At 55.1% G+C, this 24,253-nt stretch overlaps 1 protein-coding gene across 2 annotated transcripts in view; it reads right to left on the reverse strand.

The window, feature by feature from the left end:
* The window catches only part of KIRREL3 (kirre like nephrin family adhesion molecule 3), a 489,958-nt gene that overhangs the window by 7,859 nt on the left and 457,846 nt on the right, over positions 1–24,253 (reverse strand). Inside the window, exons 6-13 of one of the 2 annotated variants that reach the window (XM_012808956.1) lie at positions 23,262–23,412; positions 17,470–17,575; positions 12,421–12,569; positions 10,525–10,652; positions 9,463–9,589; positions 6,217–6,317; positions 3,382–3,580; positions 2,029–2,064 (exon numbers count right to left, since the gene is read on the reverse strand). In XM_012808956.1, coding sequence (XP_012664410.1) covers positions 2,029–2,064; positions 3,382–3,580; positions 6,217–6,317; positions 9,463–9,589; positions 10,525–10,652; positions 12,421–12,569; positions 17,470–17,575; positions 23,262–23,412 — 997 coding nt within the window. The remainder of the gene's footprint in view (positions 1–2,028; positions 2,065–3,381; positions 3,581–6,216; positions 6,318–9,462; positions 9,590–10,524; positions 10,653–12,420; positions 12,570–17,469; positions 17,576–23,261; positions 23,413–24,253) is intronic. The other variant, XM_012808957.1, reaches the window with a different exon arrangement.

The following is a 24,253-nucleotide window of genomic DNA, read 5'->3' on the forward strand; positions in this document are numbered from 1 at the left end:
AGTGGCCACTGCTGAGGGTTGTGACAGAGGTTAGCTGAGCAAATGTGGGTAAAGGCCTTGGAACAGAGCCTGGCACCCACCCTACAGCCTTAAAGGTGGGTGAGGAAAGTTTCTTTTAAAGAGTGAGCCCCTGTCCACCCACTTGCATTGGGCAGTGTGGACGACAAGGGAATGGCTGGGCATTGGGTCTGGGGCTGAGGTTAGCTTCTCCTTGTTGCTGCCTCCTCTAAAGAGCAGAAGGGAGGAAGAAACCCCTGGAGATGCTGTGGGGAGGAGCTGTCCATGGTAAGGGCTGGCACCTCGGCTGGCAGTGTGGGTGGCCGAGTACACATTCCTTTGCTAAGCAGGACTTGCATACTAACTCGATTGCCACCTGCCAAGTGGTGGCCAAGACCACTGCATGGTGATGGGGAGGTGGCCAAGAGGAGGTGGGAGCAGCAGTTGCAGATTAGAAGTGGAAGGAGTTTGGGTTGGTCTCACAGCCAGGATTGAGAAAAGGGACCTGGCCTCAGCTGGGCTTGTGACACATGGACAGTGCTGTCTCTATGTCTGAGTTTCATGAGGAAAGAATAACTGCTTTGGAAGCTCCTTGGTTCTGAGCTTTTGAACTTGGCTCATTTGGGTTTGATTTATTTCTCCTTAGATTCCTAGTAATTTTTCCTGGGAAAACTCAGAGCCTATCTCAGCTGAACTCAGACTCAAAGCAGGATGGTGGAAAGCTCCTAATACCTCAGGGCCTCAGGGTCCCGACTGTAAACCTGGGCAGCTGGGGCAGCTGTATCTATGGTGCCTCTGACTCTGGTATCTTGGACGTCCACATGTCCTTGAGTTGTTAACAGCTGGGGCAAGGGCTGCCATCTTATCTGGACATTGGTTGCCAGGTAAGTGAGTGGGATGGGAGGGTGGTAGGGGCAAGTAGATTCTGGGGGCAGCCTCCCTTCCCAGTTTTCTCCTGACTGGCTTCCTGAGCTCTGGCCTGGGTTGCCTGTGCAGGCTGCTCTCCTCTGGACAGAACACCCCACCCATATCCCCTGAGACACATCGCTGCTCAGCCTCCTTTCCATCCAAGGTTGGCTGCACATCAGGGTCCAGCCACCAAGGGAGGAAAGTGTCTGGGGAGCTCCAGACAAGTGTGAGCAGATAAACATGAGATGGAGGTGGGGAGGAGGAGAGGACTCAGGGAGAACACAGAGGAGGCTGGCAACTGTCTGGGTTGTCTCTGAGTGGGCTGCAGAGGCCTCTAGCCGGCCTGTACCCTGAGCTACTGCTCTGATAGGGGCATGTCTGCCCAGATGGGAGGGGCCCTGCATGGAGTGTGTTGAAAGGGACATGGGCCGTATGGCAGGACTCCCAAGTCCTAGGTATGGCTTTGATTGGCCCTGTAGAGTCTGATTTGCTATGTCCTGATTTTTTTCTGGTCTCTGTTGGGGGTAGGGGACAATCATCTCCTGGGGGGTCCTAAGAAAGAGCAACTTAACCCAGCCAGGCTGATGACCACTGTGCTGCTGAGTGCCTTGCCCCAGCAGCCTTGGCCTGGGGGTGAGATGACACTTCTGTGGGGATTGCAAAGAGTGGGGGAGGCGCAGCAGTAAGCATGGATTAGCCACAGCAGGGGCTGAGTCCCCTGTCCTGGGAAGCAATGGCCAAGCTGGTGATGATGCTGAGAAGCAGGAGAGTCAGGGAGGGCCTGGACATAGAGGGACAGGGGCCAGCAGACCCCAGAGGGCAGCAGCCAGGGCTTCTGGAGAGAAAGGATGGAAGGAATGCAGGCAGGAACAAGAGCCAGTGTCCAGGAGAGGAGGAGCCTGTGGGGTGCTGCAGCAGATGGGAGACAGGTCTCTGGGGTCCCTAGCCCCAAGCTGGCTGGGAACCCTCTCCCCACTGCTCTGACTACACTGAACACTTGGGACAGGGAGGGCAGAGAAGTTAGCGGCCAGCACAGGCCTTCCTACCCCCTTTGGGGGCCCCTCCCCACTAGCCAAGAATCCCTTCCCGCCACCCGGGCAGTCCTCATCATCTCCTTCGTACCTGCTTCCAGCCCGGCTCCCGACTTCATTTCTGAACCTGTTTGGAAATAAAGCAAGCGTCCACAGCGAGGGCCGGCTGGCAGGGTGGGGTGGGACAGGGTCGGCCACCTGGAGGGGCTGGGGGAGGGGCTCCTTCTTCAGTCATGTCTCTGGAACCCCCAACGGATCTAGGCTAGCCCAACTGAACTTAGGGTTCATTTGCACTGGCTCCAGAGGAGCTAGGGACCAGAGAGAGAAGTTGTCTCAGAGAGTTCGGGGGGTGGGGTGGGGTGAAAACATTTAGGGGAGGGGGCACCAACAGGAAGACGGGGAGGGTGGGTAATGGGGACCAGGAGGGTTCGGGATGATGTGTGGATGATGTTACGCGGATTATGTGCAAAGCGTTATGCAGAGCAGCGCCTGTGAGGGAAGAGGTGGTGGGAGAGGCCGTGCGGTTTGGTCTGCAGGTGCTGGCCTGCAGCCACAGCAGCCTGGGGGCCTATAGCCTGTGGGTGGGCCTTCAGCTTGGAGGGTGGCAGAGACCACCCGGACTGAGGCCTGCCCAGAGGCCCAGGCCTGGCTGAGCTGAATCCCTGGTCCACCATGGCTTAGCCCTGGTTGGCAAGGGACAAGACCTGCAGCCCGTTTGGGGGGCCACACGTGCTTCTGGCTGTATGTGGAGCTTCTTGGGCCTCCACTCTGTCCTGGAGGCTGCCCCAGAAATCTGAGCAGAGCCTGGGGCCTGAGCACCTCTGCCAGGAGCTAAGGCAGTGGGCACATGGGGCTGTGAGGGGTGAGGCTTCTGCCTTCCTCCTCCCTCTTGTTCTCTGCCCAGCATTGCCCTCTGGCTGGTGTCTCCTTTGCAGCACAGTGGTCCCTGTGTCTCCTGGGGTCAGCAGGTGGCCTAAGCCCAGTCCCCACACTAGGATCAGGAGGAATAGGCCCTACTCTTAGCTTTAGCACCGGGGACTCCTGTGGCTTCTGGGTTGCTGGTTTGGCTTGTTGTCCTAACTGGGGCTGGGCAGCTTCCTCACACATCCAAGCCAGCATACCCTATGCTTTGTCCAGGCACCACAGCTTAATAAGGGCCCCTTGGTGGCAGATCAGGTCCCCTGAAACGTGGTCCTCAGGTGCCAGTCTGAGCAGTTTCCGTCCTCTCTTGTTTCCTGGTGGGAGCTAGGGCAGTGGGCCACAGCAGGCAGCTGGTTCCCCAAGGCCATGTGGCCAGTCAGGAAGAGCACCGTGACGCCCTTGGGCCCTGACCCACCTCATAGTCTCTGGCAGGCACTGTGGGTGCTTTGTCCCTCAGGACTACCCAGGCTGGGAGAGGGCCCTATGGGCCCTGCCAGTCCCCTCCAACCCTGGCAGCCCTCACCTTGCTCCTTGAGCCGGATGATCTCAGTGTCAGAGCCAAAGCTGTTCCAGGCGGTGCAGTTATAGATGGTCTGGAAATCGGCGCGCACGATGTTGCTGATGGTCAGCGTGGAGATGACGCCCTCCTCGGTGCTGATGGTCTCCACGGTGTAGCGCCCCGACGTCCCTGATTCCAGCACATTCTCCTTCCAGGACCAGGCCTGCCAGGAGTGCAGAATTAGGGGGAGACACCCAGGGGTAGGGGGCAGAATCATGGTGCCACCTTGCTTCTCCAGGCAGAGACAGCCAGGCTGAAGTTCATGCTCACTGCCACATACCAACACATGCACATACCACAGACATACACATACACATACACCCCACAATAGACAAGCACGTATCACAACACATACATAGACCATAGCACATCACACATATGCACACACATATGAACACTTACATGGGCACTATGAAAGTTTTGAGACAGACTGTGTTATAGTTCATTATTTCACTTTCTAGAAACACAGTTGACAGCGTCCTTATGCATATCTGAAAACTTTTGTAATGACTCTCATATAAATACATATAAAAACACCCACATCATACCACACCATTTACCACACACATGCAGTCAGACATACACGTGACACACCATAATACGCATTCACACAACACTCACAGACGCCGCACAAACACATGTACACATACCACACACACCATAATGCACAGGCCCACATGTACATACAGCCACAACACATGTAAACACACATCATGACATGTGTACATTCATATCATACCACACACATCACCAACATGTGAACACACATGCACACATGGCCTACAAACACAGGTACACACACAACACACCACGTGTACCCATAACAAGTACACACACCACAAACATGTACATGTGCACACACACTGACACACCACCCACCACAACACATGTGCACACAATCCACTCACACATGTACACATATGCATATATACATAGAGGTTGGGGCCACCTTAGTCATCTAAGAAGAGGGTCCAGTGTGGCTCCACACTCAGAACATTTTTCCAGCAAAGAGGGAGCTGTGGCAGCAGCCATCTGAACCCAGGGCCCACCTGGAGCCTCCCCCAAGGATGTTCCTCCAGGATGATGTGGCTGCCTCGGTGGGTCTTAGGTGGGACAGCAGCTCCAGGGGGTTGAGTCTAGCTTTGTTACTTCGTCTGTTTTTACAAAGTGTGTGAGAGTTGGGTTTGTGATCAACCTCATTTATCTTAGTTTATTTAACTGTTTCCAGAGTCCTTCCATGAACATTGTATGCACCTGAATGTGTTTAAGCCCCATGAATGCCCTAGTTTGCAGTGCTTATGAGCACGTGGCAATGCAGGCCAGTGCTTGGGGGGCCTGGGCAAGGCAGGAGCAGGGCTTCTCAAACTTGATGCTGTCCATATCTGGGCCTAGCTCATTCTTGGTTGAGGGCTGTCTCATGCACTGAAGATGTTGGCAGCACACCTGGGCTCTACCCACTAGATGCCAGTAGCACCCACTCCCCCAGGTGTGACAATAAAAAATGTCTCCAGAGATTGCCAAATGTCCCTGAAAGCCAGTGAGATCCACTGGCCTAGAATTAGATGGCTCTAAAGAGAAAGATGGTGTGAAAATGCTTAAGACTGAATAGGATATATATATATATATTTTTGAGACAGTCTCATGTTGCTCAGGCTAGAGCACCATGGCCTCAGTCTAGCTCACAGCAACCTCAAACTCCTGGGATCAAGTGATCCTCCTGTCTAGGCCTCCTGACTAGCTAAGACTACTGGCACATGTCACTAAGCCCAGCTAATTTTTTCTATTTTTGGCAGAGATGATGTCTCACCATGTGGTGCAGACTGGTCTCAAACTCCTGGGCTCAAAATGATTTTCTCATAATGTGGCCTCTTAATGTGGTAGGATTGCCAGCCCAAGCTACCATGCCCAGCCATTGGGATATTTCACAATGGGCATGTACTACATTTATAGTTTTTAAAAAGTTAGTGAGTGACATTGAGGAAGCATATGTATTGGTTTTATTGGTGAATCATCGCCAGTTTTGTGTGAATCTTTCAGACAGTGAATGAATCAAATGCCTGAGAAAGTGTGTAACAGCAATAATACTCTAGCAGTTTACAGGATGGCAGTTTCAGTCTGTACTGGTGTCTCAGTCCCAGACACACACTGGATCTTGGCTGTTCATCCTCCCTGTGCTGCTGTCCTGTGAGAAGGTAGAACTGTCCAGCAGAGTTGACCCCGGGCAATCTTTAGCAGGATTGTCCTAGGCACTGGGAATTATTAAAAATAATATCCCACCCAATAGTGCTATTAAAATGTTCACTTCCCTTGGTTTCCATGCCTGAGATTCTTCCAGTTTCAGACAGATTTGGTTGTAAGACCCTCCCTTAAAAAGTGCATATTTGTGGGTTTGGTGGGAGGCAGCGAAGGTGACTCTGTTGCTTTGGCTGCACTGAAAGGCTGAGGGTTTGGAAGAGAGGGGGGAGAATGGAACAATCATTTTAGAGGGGACGACTCTTGATAAATGGGGCGGGTCCCCGCGGACCTGGGCAGTGATTTACAGAGCAGAGCCCTGGAGGGTATGCAAGGGGGCTGCCAACTGTAAACGAAGCTGTCCCACACAGGAGAGGGGCCTGGGCTGTGCCTTCCCACCCCGGCTTGCCCTCTGCCACTAGGCTGCAGAAGCGGGTCTGTGCAGAGGTGGGGGACTGCCTGTGCATCTGTCTTCACACGTCTTTCTGAGAGACGTGGGGCAGGTTTGTTTCTCCCTAGCGAGGCGCGCCGGTCCCCCCCCACCCCACCCCCCCCACCGGCACTCACGATGCGGTCGGGCGGCGGCGTGCTCCGGATGAAGCACTTGATCTGCCCTTTTTCGCCGTGCAGGGCGTGCTGGGTCTGGGTGCTGGAGATGATGGGGGGTCCTGTAGGGGAGACAGCGGCACATTAGTGGCCTGGGAAAGGCAGGTCCCTGGCTGGCGCCCTTTTGGTGGGGGGGCCGGAAGTTTGTTAAGCATTTCGCAAAACACTCCTGGAAGGTCTGTGAATGCAAGGTCGGGGACTCGAAATAAATCAAACTCTTAAGGGACACGAGCCAACCGTCCAAGTCAGAGTCCCCAGAAGGTATAAATAACTGCAGTGATAGGTGGTGATGTTAGTGCCACAGGAGCGGCGCAGGTAAAGTGCCAACTGGCTCCAGAGAAGAGAGCGCGGTTCTCTCCGGCGGCTGCGCGGCGGTGGCGGGAGGCGTCGCTGGACCACACGGACCTCCCGCAGCCGCCGTCTCCCAGGCGACCAGGAGAGGGCGTCCTTGCCACGCGGACGGAGGACGTCCTCGCGGGGACTGGCTGCGCCGGCCACGTGCACGTCTGTACCTGCGGGCTCAGTTGGTCCTGCAGTTCCCCTAGTTGTCTGCACGTAAGTACCTAGACGGTTCAGGGAGACCCCAGCACCAAACCCCAATGTTATCCAGTCCGTTCGTGTGTGTGTGTGTGTGTGTGTGAGAGAGAGAGAGAGAGAGAGAGAGAAAGAGAGAGAGAAAGAGAGAGAGACAGGACAGCGCTGTCTAAGAGAGTCCCCATGGAGCAGAGCCCGACCCGCAGGGCTTCCTGTCTGGTTCTGCCTGTTGTCTAACCCCAGAAAGCTAGTTTAGTCATGGGCTTAGCTAACTTCCTGGCTGGGCTGGGCTGGAGGGTTGAGGGTCCCCCTGCAGTCCCTGGGGCAAAATCATGCTGGGAACAAAACAAAAATTGCTGCAAATATAATTGCTGTTTCTTAGCCACCTTAATGAAAACAGATTTGCATTTCCATGAGCAGCTCTCAGTCAAAAGGAGAAAAGGTACCAGGACACATTCAGGTGACTTCTGCTGAGTTTAGGACAGCAAAGGCTTGGGGCTGGGGGAAGCAGGTGTAGGGGACCCTCCATGCCCGCCTGGATGGCTTAGAGAGTGGGCTGAGCCCTCCCTCTCTTCCTCACATGGCAGAGAGAGACAAGGGCTGATGATTTAGGGACCTGGATGGTGCTTTGTTTTGCTGCTGGGTAGAAAAGTGATGATGCCATAAAACCTTTTCCCTTCATTTCCCAGGAACCAGGAATCCCTTGAGGGGTTCTCAGGGTTCTAAAAGCCAGGAGCAAATGCATATGCATGTGTGGGCTTCTTAAAAGGAAGCAAAAACCAGCATAAAGGGAAATGGGGTTGGAGCAATCAGTGGGTGGTATGATTTATCCCCCCTCCCTGCAGATGCCCAGTTTGCGCCAAATCAGTGGAAGTCTGTGCCAATTTATTCCCCAAAGGACTCCTGCCCTGAGAACCTGGACTCATTTTGGGCACTTCCTTTGGCCTGGGCCCAGGCTCCTGCCCACTGGGCTTTGCCCTCCTTCCACCTGCTCTCCGGAAGTGGGAACAGACTTGTGCTCCCCTGACAGGGCCACTTAATCTCTACAGCTTTTCTCTGCCTAGCAACCTAGGGGAGCTGGTGCTGGAGGGTGGAGGTGGAGGAGGGGCAGAGATGGATGGGACTCAGTGCAGGGCCCAGGCTGCGGTGTTTGTCGCCCAGGCCTGTGCTCCCTGGCTCCTTCTCTCCTCAATAGTCTCAAGCGGCAATAGATGTCAGCTCCTTCTCTAACCCCTTTTCTCCAGAACCCACAATGCTCCTTCAATAGTTTCTGGCTTGGGGTCCCTGGAGGTCGCATGTGAGTGTGAGGGTCCCTCAGCAGGTCACAGGGCCAGCACAACGGAACTAGATGCAGGCACTGGCAGCACGACTCCCCCACACCCTCCCATGCAGCTGATCTCACCGGAGCCACGAGCGAGCTGAGCGAGTGTCAGACACCGGTGCTGAAAGGAAAAGGCTGCAGCCCGGTTGCCATGGATATGTGGAGGCGCGATCAGATAGCTGTTATTTTTAGCCCTGCAGTGCCAATTTATTGGTGGCATCCTGGGGACGCACAGGAAAGGCAGGAGGGCTCCTGAGTCAGGGCTTTGCCCAGGACAAGTGGCCTGTGCACACCCTGGGGTCGGGTATGATCACATCCTTCTGGAGCTGCCACAACGCTGGGGCAGGGAGAGGAGTGGAAATGGTAGTAGGGAGCTGGCTTAGGGGGCAGCAGAGTGGATGAGGAGGCATCAAGCTGGCTTTAGTTTTCTAGCAAAGGGAGAGAGGACAGATGAGGTCTTGTGTTTGTGTGTGGGGAGGCGGCATCCTGGGTAGGGAGGAAGCTGAAGCCCACTGGGCTAATTCCAAGAACTCAGCCATGCCTCCCCACCTCCTCCCCCCCAGACTAGGTCTGTGGCTCTGTGCTCAGAGCGCTGGGGCTCTAATCTGAGGCAGGCCTTAGTGGGAGCAGGGAGCTCCCAAAGGGCCACAACAGTGTCATGACAGAGGTCAGGGTGGGGGACCTTTGGAAACAGCAGGGGGAATCGAATCAGCTGCTTCAGTTTCTGAGGACCCAAGCACCTATGATGATGGCAGGGATGTTGGAATGCTCATACTGGTGCCACAGCTTTTTGAAGTCTGTCTACACCCATGGCTGTCTGGTCTGATGGCCCTGCCCTAAATGTTTCACGTGGCAGTCCCCGGTTAACACCCACCGTGAAAACACTCTCCTGCTGCAGTTATAGGGCCCCCTGGACACTTGATCTCATGGAAGTGGTAACAGACTGACTGGTTCTAATGTAGTGGGAATAGGCTGACTAGGAGCTACTGAGATGCTCCTTCAGTTCCCACAGGGTGAGGTCATGGGAGGTGGATCACTAGACATGGGATCTGTGTTGGCCACCCAGTGACCTCTGACTCTTATTTTCCTGGCCAGAAAAAAATGCACCAACTACTACTCTTAGGGCTGAGACCCCTTGGAAGATAACAAAAGAGGGGGTGACGAGAAAACTCCCCAGGCCCCTCCTCACCTGATAGGGACTCCAAGAGTTGGACATATTTGGGGTTCTCCCCTAGTTGGAGATGACAGCAAGGCCCAGGGCCAGGGATAGCCTCTTTGCAACAATGCCTGGTGCCAAAAGAAAGGGTCCCTCTCCCCTCCTCCCTCCCCGGCCTGCCCCAGCAGGGGCTTACCGTTGACAGTTAGGGTCACCTCTCGCTCCCCGGCTCCCACGCGGGGCACCACAGCCCGGCACACATATTTGCCAGCATCCTCCTGGCGGACGGATTTGAGGGTCAGGGTCTTTTCATTGCTCAGGACCTAGGAGAGTTGGGAGGGTCAGACGCCAAGAGGAGGGGGAGGGCTTGCTGTGGAGAGGCAGGCACCAGCACCTCAGGGGGAGCCAAGGTGGGCAGGGAAGAGGCAGGAGGCTTCCTGACACACTGCCCTGAGGGTGGGACTGAGGAGCCCCAGGAAGTGTACATGCTGTGTGTCTGGAGGGGCTACTCCCTGGTGCAACCTGTGGGGGGTCTGGGGGAGTAAGACAGGAGGGGCTCTTCCTCTCCTAGGCTGGCCATGGCTAACTAGGAGGTACAGACTTTTTTCAGGGTCCCTGACCTGTGTTTTCTGAGTCCTTTTCAGTATCTGTTTGAAATACAGCTTGGGGTGACGGGAGGAAAGCACTCTGGCATGAGCTGGATCTGAGTTTGATTCTGGCTCACAGGAAGCACCTGTGTCTTTGTCAATTACTTGTCTCCTCAGATGCTCAGCTTCCTTGTCTGTATTTGGGGACATTGACAGGTTATGGGACAGCCTCACAAGGTCAGTTTTGTCCTGCCTATTCCTGCTCCCCTACCCAGGGGTCTTCCTGTCCCTCCTTAGGGGAAGGACGTTGGAGGGCTCTCAGGACACGGAACCACATAGGAGAAGGGGGCCTGGCCTAGCCCCAGGGCGATAGCATGGGTTCTGGGGGGAGTTGAACGGCCTTTCTTGTGACCCTACATGTGTTGGTGACCATGACTCCCTGCTCTTCTTAAAGACTCACAGTAGGGCAGAACTGCTGTGGCTGAGTGTGTCCAGGGTGAGGGGGATGCCTGGGCACCTGGGTCCCTCTCCTCCATCTGGGCCTACCTCTCTGTGGCTGACCAGACAGTGACCTCCCAGTATGCCAGTGAGAAGGTCCAGCAAGGCAGCTACCTGCACTCGGCCATCCTCCTGCCCCCATCAGAGGACCAGGGTCTGAGCTTCAGACTTACCACCCCGGAGCCCCGCTTCATCCAGACGATGGTCAGGGAGGGGTTGCCGGTCCAGGCGCAGCTGAAGACAGCATCAGAGCCCAGATCCACTAGCAGAGATTGGGGCTCTGTGCTCATCCGGGGCCCAACTGTGAGGGGAAGAATGGGCTCCAGTGGGCCAGGAAGCCCTGGGGCCTTCCTTCCTGTCCCACTCCCACCACTTGAACTGGCTTTAGCATGTTCTCTCATATTCTGTCCTCTGCCCAGGCTGGGCCTGGGTCTGTAGTGGGACACAGAAGTGAGGAGGAGACCCTCTGCCCCGAGCTCAGCCTCTTGGGCCTGTAGGGGTTGTGGGCAGCATAGGTCCTGGGGAGAAGGTGCTCAGGCCCAGCTTCTGTCTGGGTTTGCTGCGAGGGACATCCCATCCCTCCCCTCTTAACTGATCCCCCCTGACTTGGGAGGGTGGAGGAGGCCCTTATCCCTGTGTGTGAGCAGGGGCTTCCTTCTGCCTATCAGCCCCTTCTCCTCTAGCCTCAGCTTCTGTATGGAGGGCTGTGAGGCACCAGCCCAGCCCCCAGGCCCTGAGAGGCCCTCCAGGGTGGCCGTGGGCTGCCTTCCCATTCCAGACACCAGGCCTTCTTGGCCCTACCACAGCAGCCCAGGCCTTGGGCCCACTCCCACACCTCTGCTAAGCGTGGAGAGATAGCGGGAGCCCCCCTTCCTTTCCCCAGCACAGAGCGGGTGCAATGGTGGGTTTCAGGCCCAGGGCCCAGAGCTCCTTTCAGGGGTCAGATGGAGAATGAAACTGGGGTTAGGAGGTGGAGATTGGTCCTTTAGTGCAAAATGCACCTTCTGTTGAGGCTCTTGGGGTCAAGGGGTGGGTCAGAATAAAGAAGTTTATAGGGTGGTGCCCGTAGCTGGGTAGGGCGCCAGCCGCATACACCTCAGGCTGGCAGGTTCAAATCCAACCCAGGTCAGCTAAACAACGATGACAACTGCAACAAAAAAATAGCCAGGCATTTTGGCAGGCACCTGTAGTCCCAGCTACTTAGGAGACTGAGGTTAGGGAATCACTTAAGCCCAAGAGTTTAAAGTTGCTGTGAGCTGTGACTGATGGTGACATAGTGAAAAAGTTTGTAAAGTGCTTTTGAGGCTGTAAAGGGCAGGCCACCAGTTCAGGATTATCGTTTTCAGCACACTAGCCAGCCAGTCCATAGTGGCAGCTGCCCCAGGGATGTGGAGGCATGTTCGAGAGTCCCTCGGTGGAGGCTGGTGTGTGGAGGGTGATGGGCTTGGTCAGTGCCAGATCTCAGTTCTCCCCTGGCACTTACTGTGTGACCTCAGGCCTCCATCTCCTCACCCAGAATACAGAAAGGATGACACCTGCCTGTCACAGACTGTGTGTTTGTGCCTCTCCCCCAGGACACATGTTGAAACCCTCACCCCAGTGAGCTGCATTAGGATGTGGGACCTTTGGATGGGGCCCCTCATGATGGATTAGGACTTTTATAAGAAAGAAGTGACCCAGGAGAGCTGGCTTCCTCCCTCCTCCTCTCTGCCATGTAAGGACACAGCAAGAAAGTGGCTGTCTGCAAGCCAGGCAGAGAGCCCTCATGGGAACCAACGGTGCTGGCACCCTGATTTCTGTCGTTCAGGCTACTCAGTCTGTGGTGATTTGTTACAGCAGCCTGAGCTGAGGCACTGCCTCACTGGGTCATTATGGGATCAAAATAAACATGAAACACCACACAAAGACGTGTTTTGTGAAGTGCCAGGTGATAGGCCTGGTAGGCACGATAGTGCCTGCATGAAGCTGGAGGCTCTGTTGTGTGCAGGGAATCTGGCCAGGGTTTCTCCAGCCCTGAGCAGAGACCACCTGGTGCCTGCTCACCCAGGGACCCCAAATCATGCACTCACAGTAGACGTCAACTGTACGGCTGAGGTTGGTGCTGCCCAGGGCATTGGTCACCTCGCAAGAGACAGGCTCTGAGAAGTATGTGTGGTCCACAGTGGTCCTGTACACTTCTCCAGATGCCTCTTTGATGATCTGGCCTCGTTTGGCCCACCTGCAACAGAAGTCCAGAGGCTGGTGTGGACCTCAAACAGCCAGGCCAACCCTCTGGGAGGCCTGGTGTGGGGCAGCAAGGGGCAGGTCCCTCAGGGGAGGTCCCCATGAAAGGGTATTTCCCGGGGTTGGGAGGAGTTGGTCTTTCTGCCATGCAGGCTTTGGCCAGTGGTCACCAGGCAGTTAGTGGCCATTGACGAGAAAGTTATCGCAAAGAGAGGTGAGTTGATTATCCAACTCGATGGAGAAAGTCCAGCTGTTGGCCACCAGATGGCTGGCGTGCTCTGAGCTGCAGCATGGGCCCTGCTGAGTCTAGAAATCAGAGGCCAGGGTCAAATGGTGTATGCCCACACAAATGCACATGCATGCACTTGCACACACACAGAAGTGAGGCTCCAGGAGGCTTGGTTTCCTGATGAGGCAAAATGCTATAGGAGAATTGAGACCTAGGTCTCCTCTCCTGACCAAGTGGTAGGAATGCCAGCAATCTGTTAGGAGGAGAGGTGCTGGCGATCGGGCCTGATGGCCCCCTTCCCACTTGGTCAGCTCCCTCAGCTCTCTGTCCTGGCACACCCCCAGGGTGGGTCCCTCATGGGGCCCCCTCACTCCTGAAAGTCCTTTTGCCACTTGTTCTATTCTAGCCCAACCGCTGCCCTCCCAACCTAGCCTCAGTCTGCAGAGGTGGTGGCTCCACCAGCCTGGATTGGTAGGGGGAGGCAGGTAGGAAGGTTCTTCCACTGGCCAGGCCATACCATACTGGAGGGGAGACTGAACAGCCTTGGGCTGGGCTTGGTTCTGGCCATGGGGCACCATCCCCTCATTGGCCCAGCAACCCAGCAACCTGCAGAGCCCTGTAGGGTTCATGTGTGCTTGTACATGCAAGTAGGAGCATGTAGGTGCATGTGAAGGTGGGGCTTTCCTTCCCTCACACCTCCCCACAGCCAGAGTTCTCCGTTTCCCTGCTTCAGCCCCACTGTGGATAACACTCATTTGAAGTCACAGGACTTCTGACAGGTTCCTCCCACTGCTGTGGGGAGTTTCTGTCTTTGCAGAGCTGGACAGACTCAGTGGCCTCTTAAGTGTCACCTGCAGTTCCTCTCCCTTTCCCACTTCCCTCTCCTGTCCCTCCCTCCATCCAGACAGCCACTGCTCCCTGTCACGCTGAGCACCTGGGCCGGCCTGTGGAGCTGTTATCGAGAATTAATATTGAGTAATTATTAAGAACACGATTAATAATAACAATTATAGTTTAACTACACAGCAAACTATAGCTCCCCGAGAGCTTAAGGAGCTTCCCAACAAAACATGATGAGTTATTCATGAGTCACTTCAATTTCCAACTTTAATTTAATGACCAGACTTAATAGTCAGGCCAGCCCCTGCCTGAGGCAGATGAATTCAGCTGCAGGAACAGTTGGGGCTCTGCATCCAGCCCCAATTCTTTTCTCCTGCTGAAGTGAGGTGGGGGAGCCTCTGGGCTGGGGGGGTTTGGGGCCCTGTGAGCTGGTTCTGTTGAGGAGATCTGGCTTGCTTCTTCTTCAGGATCCCTGGGTAAGGGGGGGCGTTTCTCCCCTCCCTGTGGCCGTCACCAGGAAAGTCATGGAGGGTGGTGGCCCTGCCTGGCCTGCTCAGCCAAGCTGGCAGGATGACTGCAAGGGTCCCCCAGGCCTGGAACCTGGTGTTCCAGGTGCCATGGGTCCCCTCCCCTCAGACCTGGCTCGTGGCAAGGGAGCCAGAGAAGGGACAGCCAGAGGATGGGACTTGGGCTGGCAGGGGACGCCTTGTCATGGTCCCAGCAGAGTGGTGCTACCTGAGCCATCTCCTGTGCAGCCACTGACCTCAGTTTTTTCCAGGCCCAGTTCTTCATGTGCAGGTGGGGGTGCAGGAAGGATTCTCTGACCATCCTCCTCCAGGGTCATGGGCTGGGTCCTCAGGATCCCTGAGAGCCCCCTGCTCACGTCTCTCAGCCAGTCCTTCCCCCCACCTCTATTCCCTCCCACACCTGAAAACCTTCAGGGGGTCCCTTCCAGAGATGCAGAGACTCAAACCACTGCATCCAAACATCTGGCTGCAGGTCAGGGCCGGAGACCACTCTCACTCAGTGTCCTGCCAGTCTTTTCCTCTCCCCGTCTCCCCTGTGGCTGTCACCCCCTTTTCCAGCCCCTGTAAAATGGAGTCATCCTAAGCCTGTCCCAGTCAACGTCTAGTTTGGTCCAAACAAATGTAAGAGGATTAATTATTATATCAGGGCATCAGGAGGCCTGGTGTGTGACAACCACCAGGTCATCCTCACAAAGTGCCTCTTGTTGTGTTGGTGGGTGGTGCCCATACTGCTGTCTGCAGGGAGCACCCAGAGGCCCTCCAAGGAGCAGGCCCATAGGCTCCCGCTGCTGTGTGGCCCCTGGGGCATTGAAGGGGCAGTTCCAGGCCCACCTATCTCCCCTTTTGGGTGCTGAGGTGCACAGGGCATATCTAATTTCAGAGAATGCAGCCTCTTAGGTGGAACAGGGAGGAAGCAATCAAGACAAATAGGAGTAAAGACACAGTTTCCCAAACCTTGTCAAAGTTAGCTGGGAGACATGTGTTTTTTGTTTTTGTTTTTTTTGGAGACAGAGCCTCAAGCTGTCACCCTGGGTACAGTGCTGTGGCATCACAGCTCACAGCAACCTTCAACTCCTGGGCTCAAGTGATTCTCTTGCCTCTGCCTCCCTAGTAGCTGGGATTACAGGCACCTGCCACAACGCCTGGCTATTTTTTGGTTGCAGCCATTGTTGTTTGGTGGCCCGGGCTGGATTTGAACCATCCAGCTGAGAAGTATGGGGCTGGCATCTTAGCTGCTTAAGCCACAGGCACTAAGCCAGGAGACATGTGTTTTCATGGAATGAGATCTGCTTACAGGGTTTGCTCTTAGACCAGGTCACCTCCAGGACAAGCACCTGGCTGCCTGATAAGACCTTGCCAGAGTGAAGGGCTTTGGGTATGTGTGGACCTTCTCTTTTCCCAGGCCACTCCAACTCCCCCACATTCACCTGGGGGACAGAGGGCTCCCCCCAAACCTCTGGAGCCCTGAGGGGACTGTTCCTGCACTGACACATTTTTATGGTCCTGGTCAGTCAGAAGGCTAGAAGGGAAGGTGGCTGGTAAGTATCAGTGGCCTGAACAGGAGCCCTAGCAAGGGCGGGGCTGACTAAGCCCGTGAGCTCTGGGGAGGACAGAGGGAGCGGCCCCTATGGGAACCTGCAAGCTCTCTGCTTGTTCACATATTAGCTCTTTAGCATGAAAAAAACAAGCTCCAGAACCACAGAGAAGCCGCTAAGAATGGCCTGTCAACTCGCTTCACCTGGACGCGACTGCTGCTAACATTTTCTACACAGGATTCACCAGGGCCGCTCCCTGGGCACAGTCCCACTTCCTCTTCCTCCTCTTCTTGCCACTATCCCACTTCCCTGAGAATCAGGTCTGCAGCAGGTGTTCTGGGTGTGTACGAAGCCTGTTCTGGGCAGAGGCTGCCAGTCCTGGGCTGTGCCACCCTGCTGTCTGTGCAGCCCGTGGTCCCTAGTCTGCAGGTGACTTGGGGCTTGACAGTGAGGGGCAGTGGATGTGGGAGATTCTGTGCCCTCGTCTCTGGGGACAGCTGGGAGGGTGAATGGGGTGTTGGTGGGTGTAAGGGCGGCCCTGGGGAGCTGGGCACCTGGTGTTCACAGCAGGGCTGGGAGTAGAGGACAAAAGCTGACCTCATACGGAGAAGCCTGGGCCTGGCAGGTGCAGGGTAGGTGCCCAGAAAAATGGCATCTCCCTGGGTTTTCCTCCTGCATCTTTGGTTACTCTCAAATAGATGCCAGCCCCAGCCAAAGCAGACATTCCCCTGGACCTGACTGGGCCATGTGGCTCCAGGGAGCCTGATGTCCTGGGCTTGGAAGGGACCCTAGAGGTCATGTGACTTCTCTTCTGCCTCTAGTCGGTCCAGTGAATGGTAACTAGATGGACAGATGGTTTTGTACAATTTTAAAATACCCTCAGAGAGAGGCTCTTTGCCCTCTTGGGCTTCTGGTGCTAGTGCTGCCAGTTCTCTGGCTGCAGGGAGCACCGTGTGTCCAGCCTGAGCCTCTGCCGCCTCCTGGCCCATTGCTGGGGCCACACTGCTTCCCCTCCCTCTTCCTCACTCCCCTGGACTGGCTTATTTCCTAGTTCAGGGCATAAGTACCCCAGGTTCTCACAGAGGTGGTCTTGTGCATCCCCGTCCAAGTCTGGGCTGGAGGAGGACACAGGGGCAGTTAGGTGGCCAGTTCCACATGCATCTGAAAGGAGGCGAGTTCCTGAGTCCTCCCCTGAGCACCTCCAGGGTCACTTAGTCTCCTGGATCTAGAGTCTTGGAATCTGGGGCACAGGCAGGGAGGCGCCAGAGGAGCAGCTGTGTCTGCTCACTCAGCCAGACACATTGAGGACTATCTAGCCTATGCCAGGGACGTGCTATGAGCTGACAGTCGTCCGTGATGACATCACAGCTCCTGCCTTCAAGAAGCCTCATCAAGAGGCAGAGACAGGCATGTAGAGAACAGTAGTGCTGTCTTCAGTGTTGTAAGCAAGGGACACTCCCAGGTACCTGCGGGATAGTTGGCTCTCCCAGGAACCCTGCCCTACCCAGGGGAAACCAGGCTCTGATCTCACTGGCTCTCAGGGGCAGCTTTCTGCCTCTTGTCAGAAACAGGGAAAATGAGCTTCTCTAGCAGGGGGGTGGCCCGTGCTGCCCCCCACAAAAGAGGAACATTCGCACCCAAGGAGGCTCATGGGCATGTGGGGGACCAGCAGACACCTACTGTGAGCCACGTAGCACTTCGGCCATGCCACAGACCCCAGTGACACTCCCACAGCAGGCACAGGGTGGGGCCAGTGGCTCTCACCTGTACTGGGTGACAGCTGGGTTGGCCTTTGCAGAGCAGTGGAAGGTGACGACATTGTCCTCCAGCACTGGCTGTGGTTCCACCGACAGGTTGACAAGTGGGGGGTCTGTGGGGAGAGGGCAGTCACTTGTAGGCCAGAAAGAGAATGGGGCAGGGAGACCCCGATAAGGGTCAGAGATTAGATTCCACCACCAGGGACCCTCAGAGCTAGCACTGTCCTGTGTGTGTGGGTGTGTGTGTGTGGGGGGGGAGGGCAGAGGAGGCTGCTGCTGTCCTTGGAGGGGCCTGATCCAGACAGTTCTGGGGTGGGCTCAAGGCCCTCTGTGAACTCCAAGCCTGCTGCCCACAAGGACACCAGCCAGGACGTATGGCCACCTGGCCGCAGCATGTGCCTGTCCTCCAGCTCTTGGGCTCTAAAGACCATAGGGAGGAGGGGCGGAAGAGGGTGGGGAGGCGGGAAGAGGGTGGGGAGCATGGACACTAAGCCCCTTTCAGTGCAGACTTTCCATCTTTGAAATGTCTGTTTATTTTCTCTCTATGTAAAGGTTCTGGGCATCTGTTAACCTGAGAGCTGTATTTACACTCTTTCACCAGCCTGACCATCTCACTCAGCCTGACTGGTGTCATAGGACCTCCATTCTGGGCTGGGCTCCCTTTCTCATTTCCATGATAAGAAGCCAGACTCTGAAGGGCTGAATGGCATGAGGGGGAGGAGACAGACAGAGGGAGAGACAGGAAGATGGAAACCAGAGATGCAGAGACATATAGACACTTTGCAGAAGGGGCAGGAGGTTGGCAGAGAGGAGGAGAGGAGAGTGCTGGGGGCCACTGAGGAAGAGAGAGAGGTCAGAGAGACAGAAAGAGATCAGAAAGAGAGAAATATCAGAGAGAGAGAGATCAGAGAGAGAGAGACAGAGATCAGAAAGAAATATCAGAGAGAGACAGAGATAGCAGAGAGACAGAGAGACGCACAACGAGATGAGGGAGGGAGACAGACACACAGGTGGAGACATGCAGGGAGTGAGAGAAGGAGGCTGAGGTCTAGAGAAGCAGAGAGCAGAGTGAGGGGAAGGGACAGAGAGTGACACAGACTGACATGTGTTCAGAGACATATAATCAGACCAGAATTTTAGACAGAAGGCAGACATGAAACCAGCACACACAGAAAATCACACAGTGTTGGGGAGAAAGACCACATCGAATAAGCAGAACAGAGAAACCAGCTCGGCGCCTGTGGCTCAAGCGGCTAGGGTGCCAGCCACATACACCTAAGGTGGCGGGTTCGAATCCCCAGCCCGGGCTCGCCAAACAACAACGATGGCTGCAACCAAAAAATGGCCAGGCGTTGTGGCGGGCACCTGTGGTCCCAGCTCCTTGGGAGGCTGAGGCAGGAGACTCGCTTGAGCCCAGGAGTTGAGGTTGCTGCGAGCGTGATGCCATGGCACTCTACCCAGGGGGATAGCATGAGGCTCCGTCTTAAAAAACAAAACAAAACAAACAACAAAAAAAACCCCAGAGAAACCGGGGAGAACAGAACTGTGAAATGTAAAGGTGGAGCTCGAGGGTCTGCAGCAGAGACAGAGGGGTGGCCAGTAGCCCGGTGGCCTGGCATCGGCCCAGTCCAGCTGAGTGCAGGGACAGCAGCTCCCAGCCTCCAGAGGCTGACGTCACTCTGCTGCGTGGCATCCCCGGGAATCCACACGGAGGGAGGGAGAGGAGCCCTTCCTGTCCTTTCCAGCTGACTTAGGAGGGCAGCCTGGAACGCAGGGCCCAGCCAGGGCCAGACTCCATCAATAAGCAGAGGAGACTGCTCAGGAGGACTTCCTAGGGGTTCAGTCCATCTTTTATAAAAGAAGTAAGGAAGCCAGTTTCTCAGAGGAAGGAAGAATGCTGACCCCAGGAGGAGCACTACAGACGGCTCAGACTCTACCTGCCAGTCTGAGCTCCTGGCTGAGACCTTGGGGAGTCATGCCTAGCCTTGCAGCTGTGGCCCAAGACTGCCCTGCCTTGGAGTTGGGACTGTTTGGCTGCTCGGCCACCCTCTGCTGGCTGGTGCTCAAGATGGACAGGGCCTGGGCCAGGGCGGTGGGCTTGGGGCTGTACTGGTGTCTGCTTCCTGAGCAGCAGGTGGCTGACTATATCAGGGAGCCCATCCTCCCCACATATCTGCTAGTTCCAAATGGGGAACCACAGTACAGAAGTGTCTCTGCTGGTGCAGCCAGCCTGCTGCCCCTTCCTGGAGAATTACTAGGGAGGTGATAGGCTTCTCAGTGATCTCAATCTTGGTTTCCAAAGCATAATTCAAGTGGTCATGAAGATGTGATATGTATGGCGAGGAGCATCCAGGAGATCTCCCTCCAAAACCTCCCAGAAGAGCTGCAACCACTTCAAACTCCACAGCCTCCCCCTGCAGCTGCCTCCAGGCTGAGTCCCAGCTCTCTCTATATGCAGGGCTCATAGGCTAAGGTGGGTGTTGGTGGGAGACCATGGGTGTCCAGCGAGGAGGTTGCATCTTGCTGGGGCAGAAGCATGTCCCGAGGTATAGGAGCTTGGGAACTTCCATCTCTATCCCAACGTGGCTGGTCCGTGTCCACACACTGTGACGTCCACTGCTGTGAGGTGGAGCCCTCAACCCAAGTCTTGTTTAAGGAGGTGCCAGTTTGATAGGCTCTGGAGCCCTGCCACAGAGCTGAGGGGGCTGTTCTGGGGGCGTGCCCCTCACCTGTGTGTCCTCTGCCAAGTGATGAAGCTATGGGAGGCAGGGAGCCAGAGCATACGTGGTGGAGCCCTTCTAACTGTCTGGCACACACATCTGCTGCTATCAGATCACCCTGACAGGCCCCTCTGCTGCCCCGTCCCTCGAATTGCCCTTGCTCCTATCCTGAAGGGCCTTGTGAGGGCTCCATACTTGCCCAGACTAGAGGTGCCTGGGCCTCTCTCACTTCTCCTCTCCTCCGGACAGACCAGGGTTTGCTGAGCTCCAGTGGCATAAACAGTTTATGTCACATCCAACTACTAAACATGACTTTAACCTCATCTGTGATGTCAGCTGCATGGCTTGTAGGAGGACAACTGTGAGAGGGCTGGTGGGACTGAGCTCTTACTGGACAGCTGCTGCAGCTGTGTCTGTCCGTGCTTAGGTCAGTGCCCTGTGTGTGTGTGCCTGTACGTGCATGTACATGTGTGTACACACAGGTGTGCATTTGTGCATGTGTGTGCATGTGCATGTGTGTGCACAGGGGTACGCATTTGTGCCTGTACATGCATGTACATGTGTGTACACACAGGTGTGCATTTTTGCATGTGTGTGCATGTGCATGCGTGTGCACAGGGGTATGCATTTGTGCCAGTGCGTGCACGTGTGTACATGTGTGCGCATGTGCATGCATGTGCACAGGGGTACGCATTTGTGCCTGTGCGTGCATGTGTGTGTGTGTACATGTGTGCACACACAGGTGTGCATTTGTGCATGTGTGTGAATGTGCATGCACATGTGTGCATGTGCACACATTTTGGGGGGAAGTATGTTGAGGAGGGGGTGGGGGAAGAGAGAAGCTTCACGACTCAGTGATTTTATAGCACATCCATTTGGAACTTGGCATCTGGACACAGAGCCCAGATGTGGGAGGTTTTGCGGGTGTTACACTTCCTCTCCCATTACTCAGTCTGGGGGCTTTGTCTTCCGTTGGGTAACACATAAAGACCAAGGGAAACAAACAACAAATGTGCTTTTGCTGAGTCTGGATGCTTCTTGGTTGACTGAGAAAATGAGCAGGTTTATAAAGGCAGCTCTGAGCCAGCCCATGGTGTCCACAGTAAGCAGTTTAACACTTACTGAGTGAGCAAATGGGTCTATGGAGGAGGGAGAAGAGAAACAGGGGGAGGAAGGGGGAGGGAAAGGAGCAGAGGAGAGGAGGGCAGGGGGAGGGAGGATGGGGGGAGAGGGAGGCCAAATTCCACAGGCTCCACCTGACAGGCACATAGAAACACCTTCAACCTAGGTGAGACAGTGCATGGAGACCTCTCCCCTGCCGGGGCTGTGGGGACACCAGGGAGGGGCCGCCACACCCCTGTGACTGTGGGTCCTGGCACAGCTGATAGGTATAGATTGCCCAATGCATCAGGCACTATGCTAGGGACTGGACACAAATAATTTCATTTAATCCTCATGGCAGCCTTTGGAGGTGAGCGTTATTATTATACTCCATGCACAGATGAAGAAACTGAGGCACAGAGAGGTTCACTAGCCAAGTCAGTGTCACCCAATAAGTAGCAGAGCCAGATTTCACAGTAGGAAAAATGTGGTGGCCAAAAATACTGTCCTATATTGCCTTGGATAGGGCTGACCTAGGAACCAGGCAGTGGTTCCAAGCCTCACCCTGACCTCATTCCAGATGCCTCCTTCCTAATGTGGCTGGGATGTCCTTGGAAAGGAAGCCAGAAAGAGCCCAGAGACCTGACAAGGTCTCGTGGGACATGATTCTGTGGCAAATTGACCCTCTGTTGGCATTGAGAGCACAGGTGGGCTACTGTGAGGTGGGGACTTTCTTCTTGCCTGGAGAGCTTCTTCTGGGGTGAGGCAGAGTGTCCTGGAGCAGCAGCTCTGCCTCTTCCTGCCTCTTCCTGCCCTCTGCGCTGCACACACTGAGGGCCCTTCCTCTAGTCCTCACTCAGCAAGAGCCCTTGGCAGTGAGCTCTCGCTAGGCCTGGAGCCGGCCTGGTGTGGGGCCTGTGCGACTGTCAGACTCTAGGCACTGAGTGAGGCCTCTGCTCTCTGGCTGCCAAGATGGGCTTGTAGAACCCTAAAACTCAGCATCTCTGGAGTCCAGGCCCCAGGAGAGCCATGTGGAGCTCAGGGCCCAGGAATGCAGATGACCCAGGGCTGTTAGATGTGCATTTAAATGCATTTGATTTTAAAATGAGTAGAACACTCAGGAGAGCTTGAATCTAGCCTGTGGCTCCAGCCTTGTGATTTGGAGCTCATGACCAAAGTGGCTTTGTGCTCTGTCTGTGTGTGGGGTGGGGGCTCAGGGGAGGAACTGAGTGGGGGTACATCAAACCCAAACTGACCCAGTCCTGGGGTGAGGCCTCTGGGATCACCTTGTTGAGTGATTCTTGGTACTCTGATGCTAGTAGGCATCTTAGGGACACTTTTGGGAGGAATTTAGGGGCCTCTTTTAGGTGTCTCTTGGGATGCGATGCTGTAAACCTTTAAGGCATTGTTATTGTTAATATGAATGGCAGTGACTAAATCCACTGAGTCCACTAGGGATGGGCCCCGTGGGGTACAGAGGCGTGTTGCTGGGAGCTCTGCAAAGCTGCCTGCATTAGAGGCAACATTCTGGTGCCTCAGTTTCCCCAGATACTCCTCAGCAGTTGTGAAGATTAAATGTGAAAATGCATGTAAAGTGTGCACTAAATGTCACCCTTCCTTCCTGTCCCCTTGGCCCAAATTTGTGAGGGTGGCCAACACAGTGCTCTGCGCCCATCCTGGGGCCTGAGGCCCCTTCACTCCAGCCTCTCCACTCCTGCTTCCTCTTGAGTCTAGTGGACACTTCATCTTTACAGGTGTCAAAATGTGGCTTAAAAGATGTCCTTTGCAAAAGACCCTCATCTGCGAGGTTGCTTCCCAGGATGATGAGAAAGACAAGAGGGTCGGTCCTTCCCGCTGGTACACACAGACCAGCCAATCCACAGAGCTGACCGAGTCCTGCCTTCTGGTGGCTGGAGCAGGTTGTGGGCGTGTTTCCTACCCTGGACTGGTGGGCCGGGCAGGGCTGTTCGGTACTCACGCTGGATGTCAATGGTGACTGAGGTCTCCTTCCCACCAGGGATGGCTTTGTTGGTGGCACGGCACACGATGCTCTGGCCGTTCTCCACGTCGCCAGGGGAGATGAAGAGGGTGCTGATGATGCTCTCACGCTTGCCATCCCGGAGCAGGGTCTGGGGGCGGGGGAGAGGGTGAGAAAGCTCCTATCACTCGCTGCAGCTGTGATGGCTGGCAGCTCAGAAAAAAGAAGGGAGGGTCGTGGGTAGAGGAGGGGAGTCTGCTCAGGAGACTGCAGAAGACAGGGAGGGTTTGCAGCAGCAGGAGCTGGTGGCCTCTGGCAACATCAGTGAGCTGAGGGTGTGTTTGGGATGTGAGAGTCATGTCATGGTGAGGGTGATGTGGACAGGATCAGTGCATGCTGACCTTTGATTATTTACCTACATAAATCCTTTCAACTTTCCAAATCATTTTACTTCCTGCTGTCCTTATAGCCACAGCAGGACAGAGGCTGCTCTCTCGCATTTGCAGTGAGAGAGCACGGGAGAGGGATGGAGGCCATGGGGCTTGGCAATGCTCAGCTTCAAGTTGGTGGTGAAATAAACAAGTACTAGGGTCTTGCAGTAGGCTGAATAGCGTCCCCTTAACTCTTGACCTGGAACCCCAGAATGTGACCTTATTTGGAAGCAGGGTCTTTGTGGATTAGTTAATCAGTTAGGGATTAGTTAACCAGTTAGTAATTAGTTGAGACCTGGATTTAAAGTGGGCCCCAAACCCAATGACTGGTAGGTTTGTCAGAAGAGAAGACACAGAGAGACACAGAGGAGGAGGCTATGAGAAGATGGAGGCAGAGAGTGACATGAAGCTGCCACAAGCCCAGGAGTGCTGGCAGGGCTGTGGAGCTGGGACAGGCAGGAGGGGTTATTCCTGGAGCCTAGGAAGGGCATGCACCCTGCTGACAGCTTGATTCAGGTTGCTGGCCTCTGTACCTGTGACCGGAAGAGCATGCATTTCTGT

The sequence above is a fragment of the Otolemur garnettii genome, unplaced genomic scaffold (assembly GCF_000181295.1).
Source record: "Otolemur garnettii isolate 467f Iridium unplaced genomic scaffold, OtoGar3 scaffold00097, whole genome shotgun sequence".
NCBI classification, from domain to species: Eukaryota; Metazoa; Chordata; class Mammalia; order Primates; family Galagidae; genus Otolemur; species Otolemur garnettii.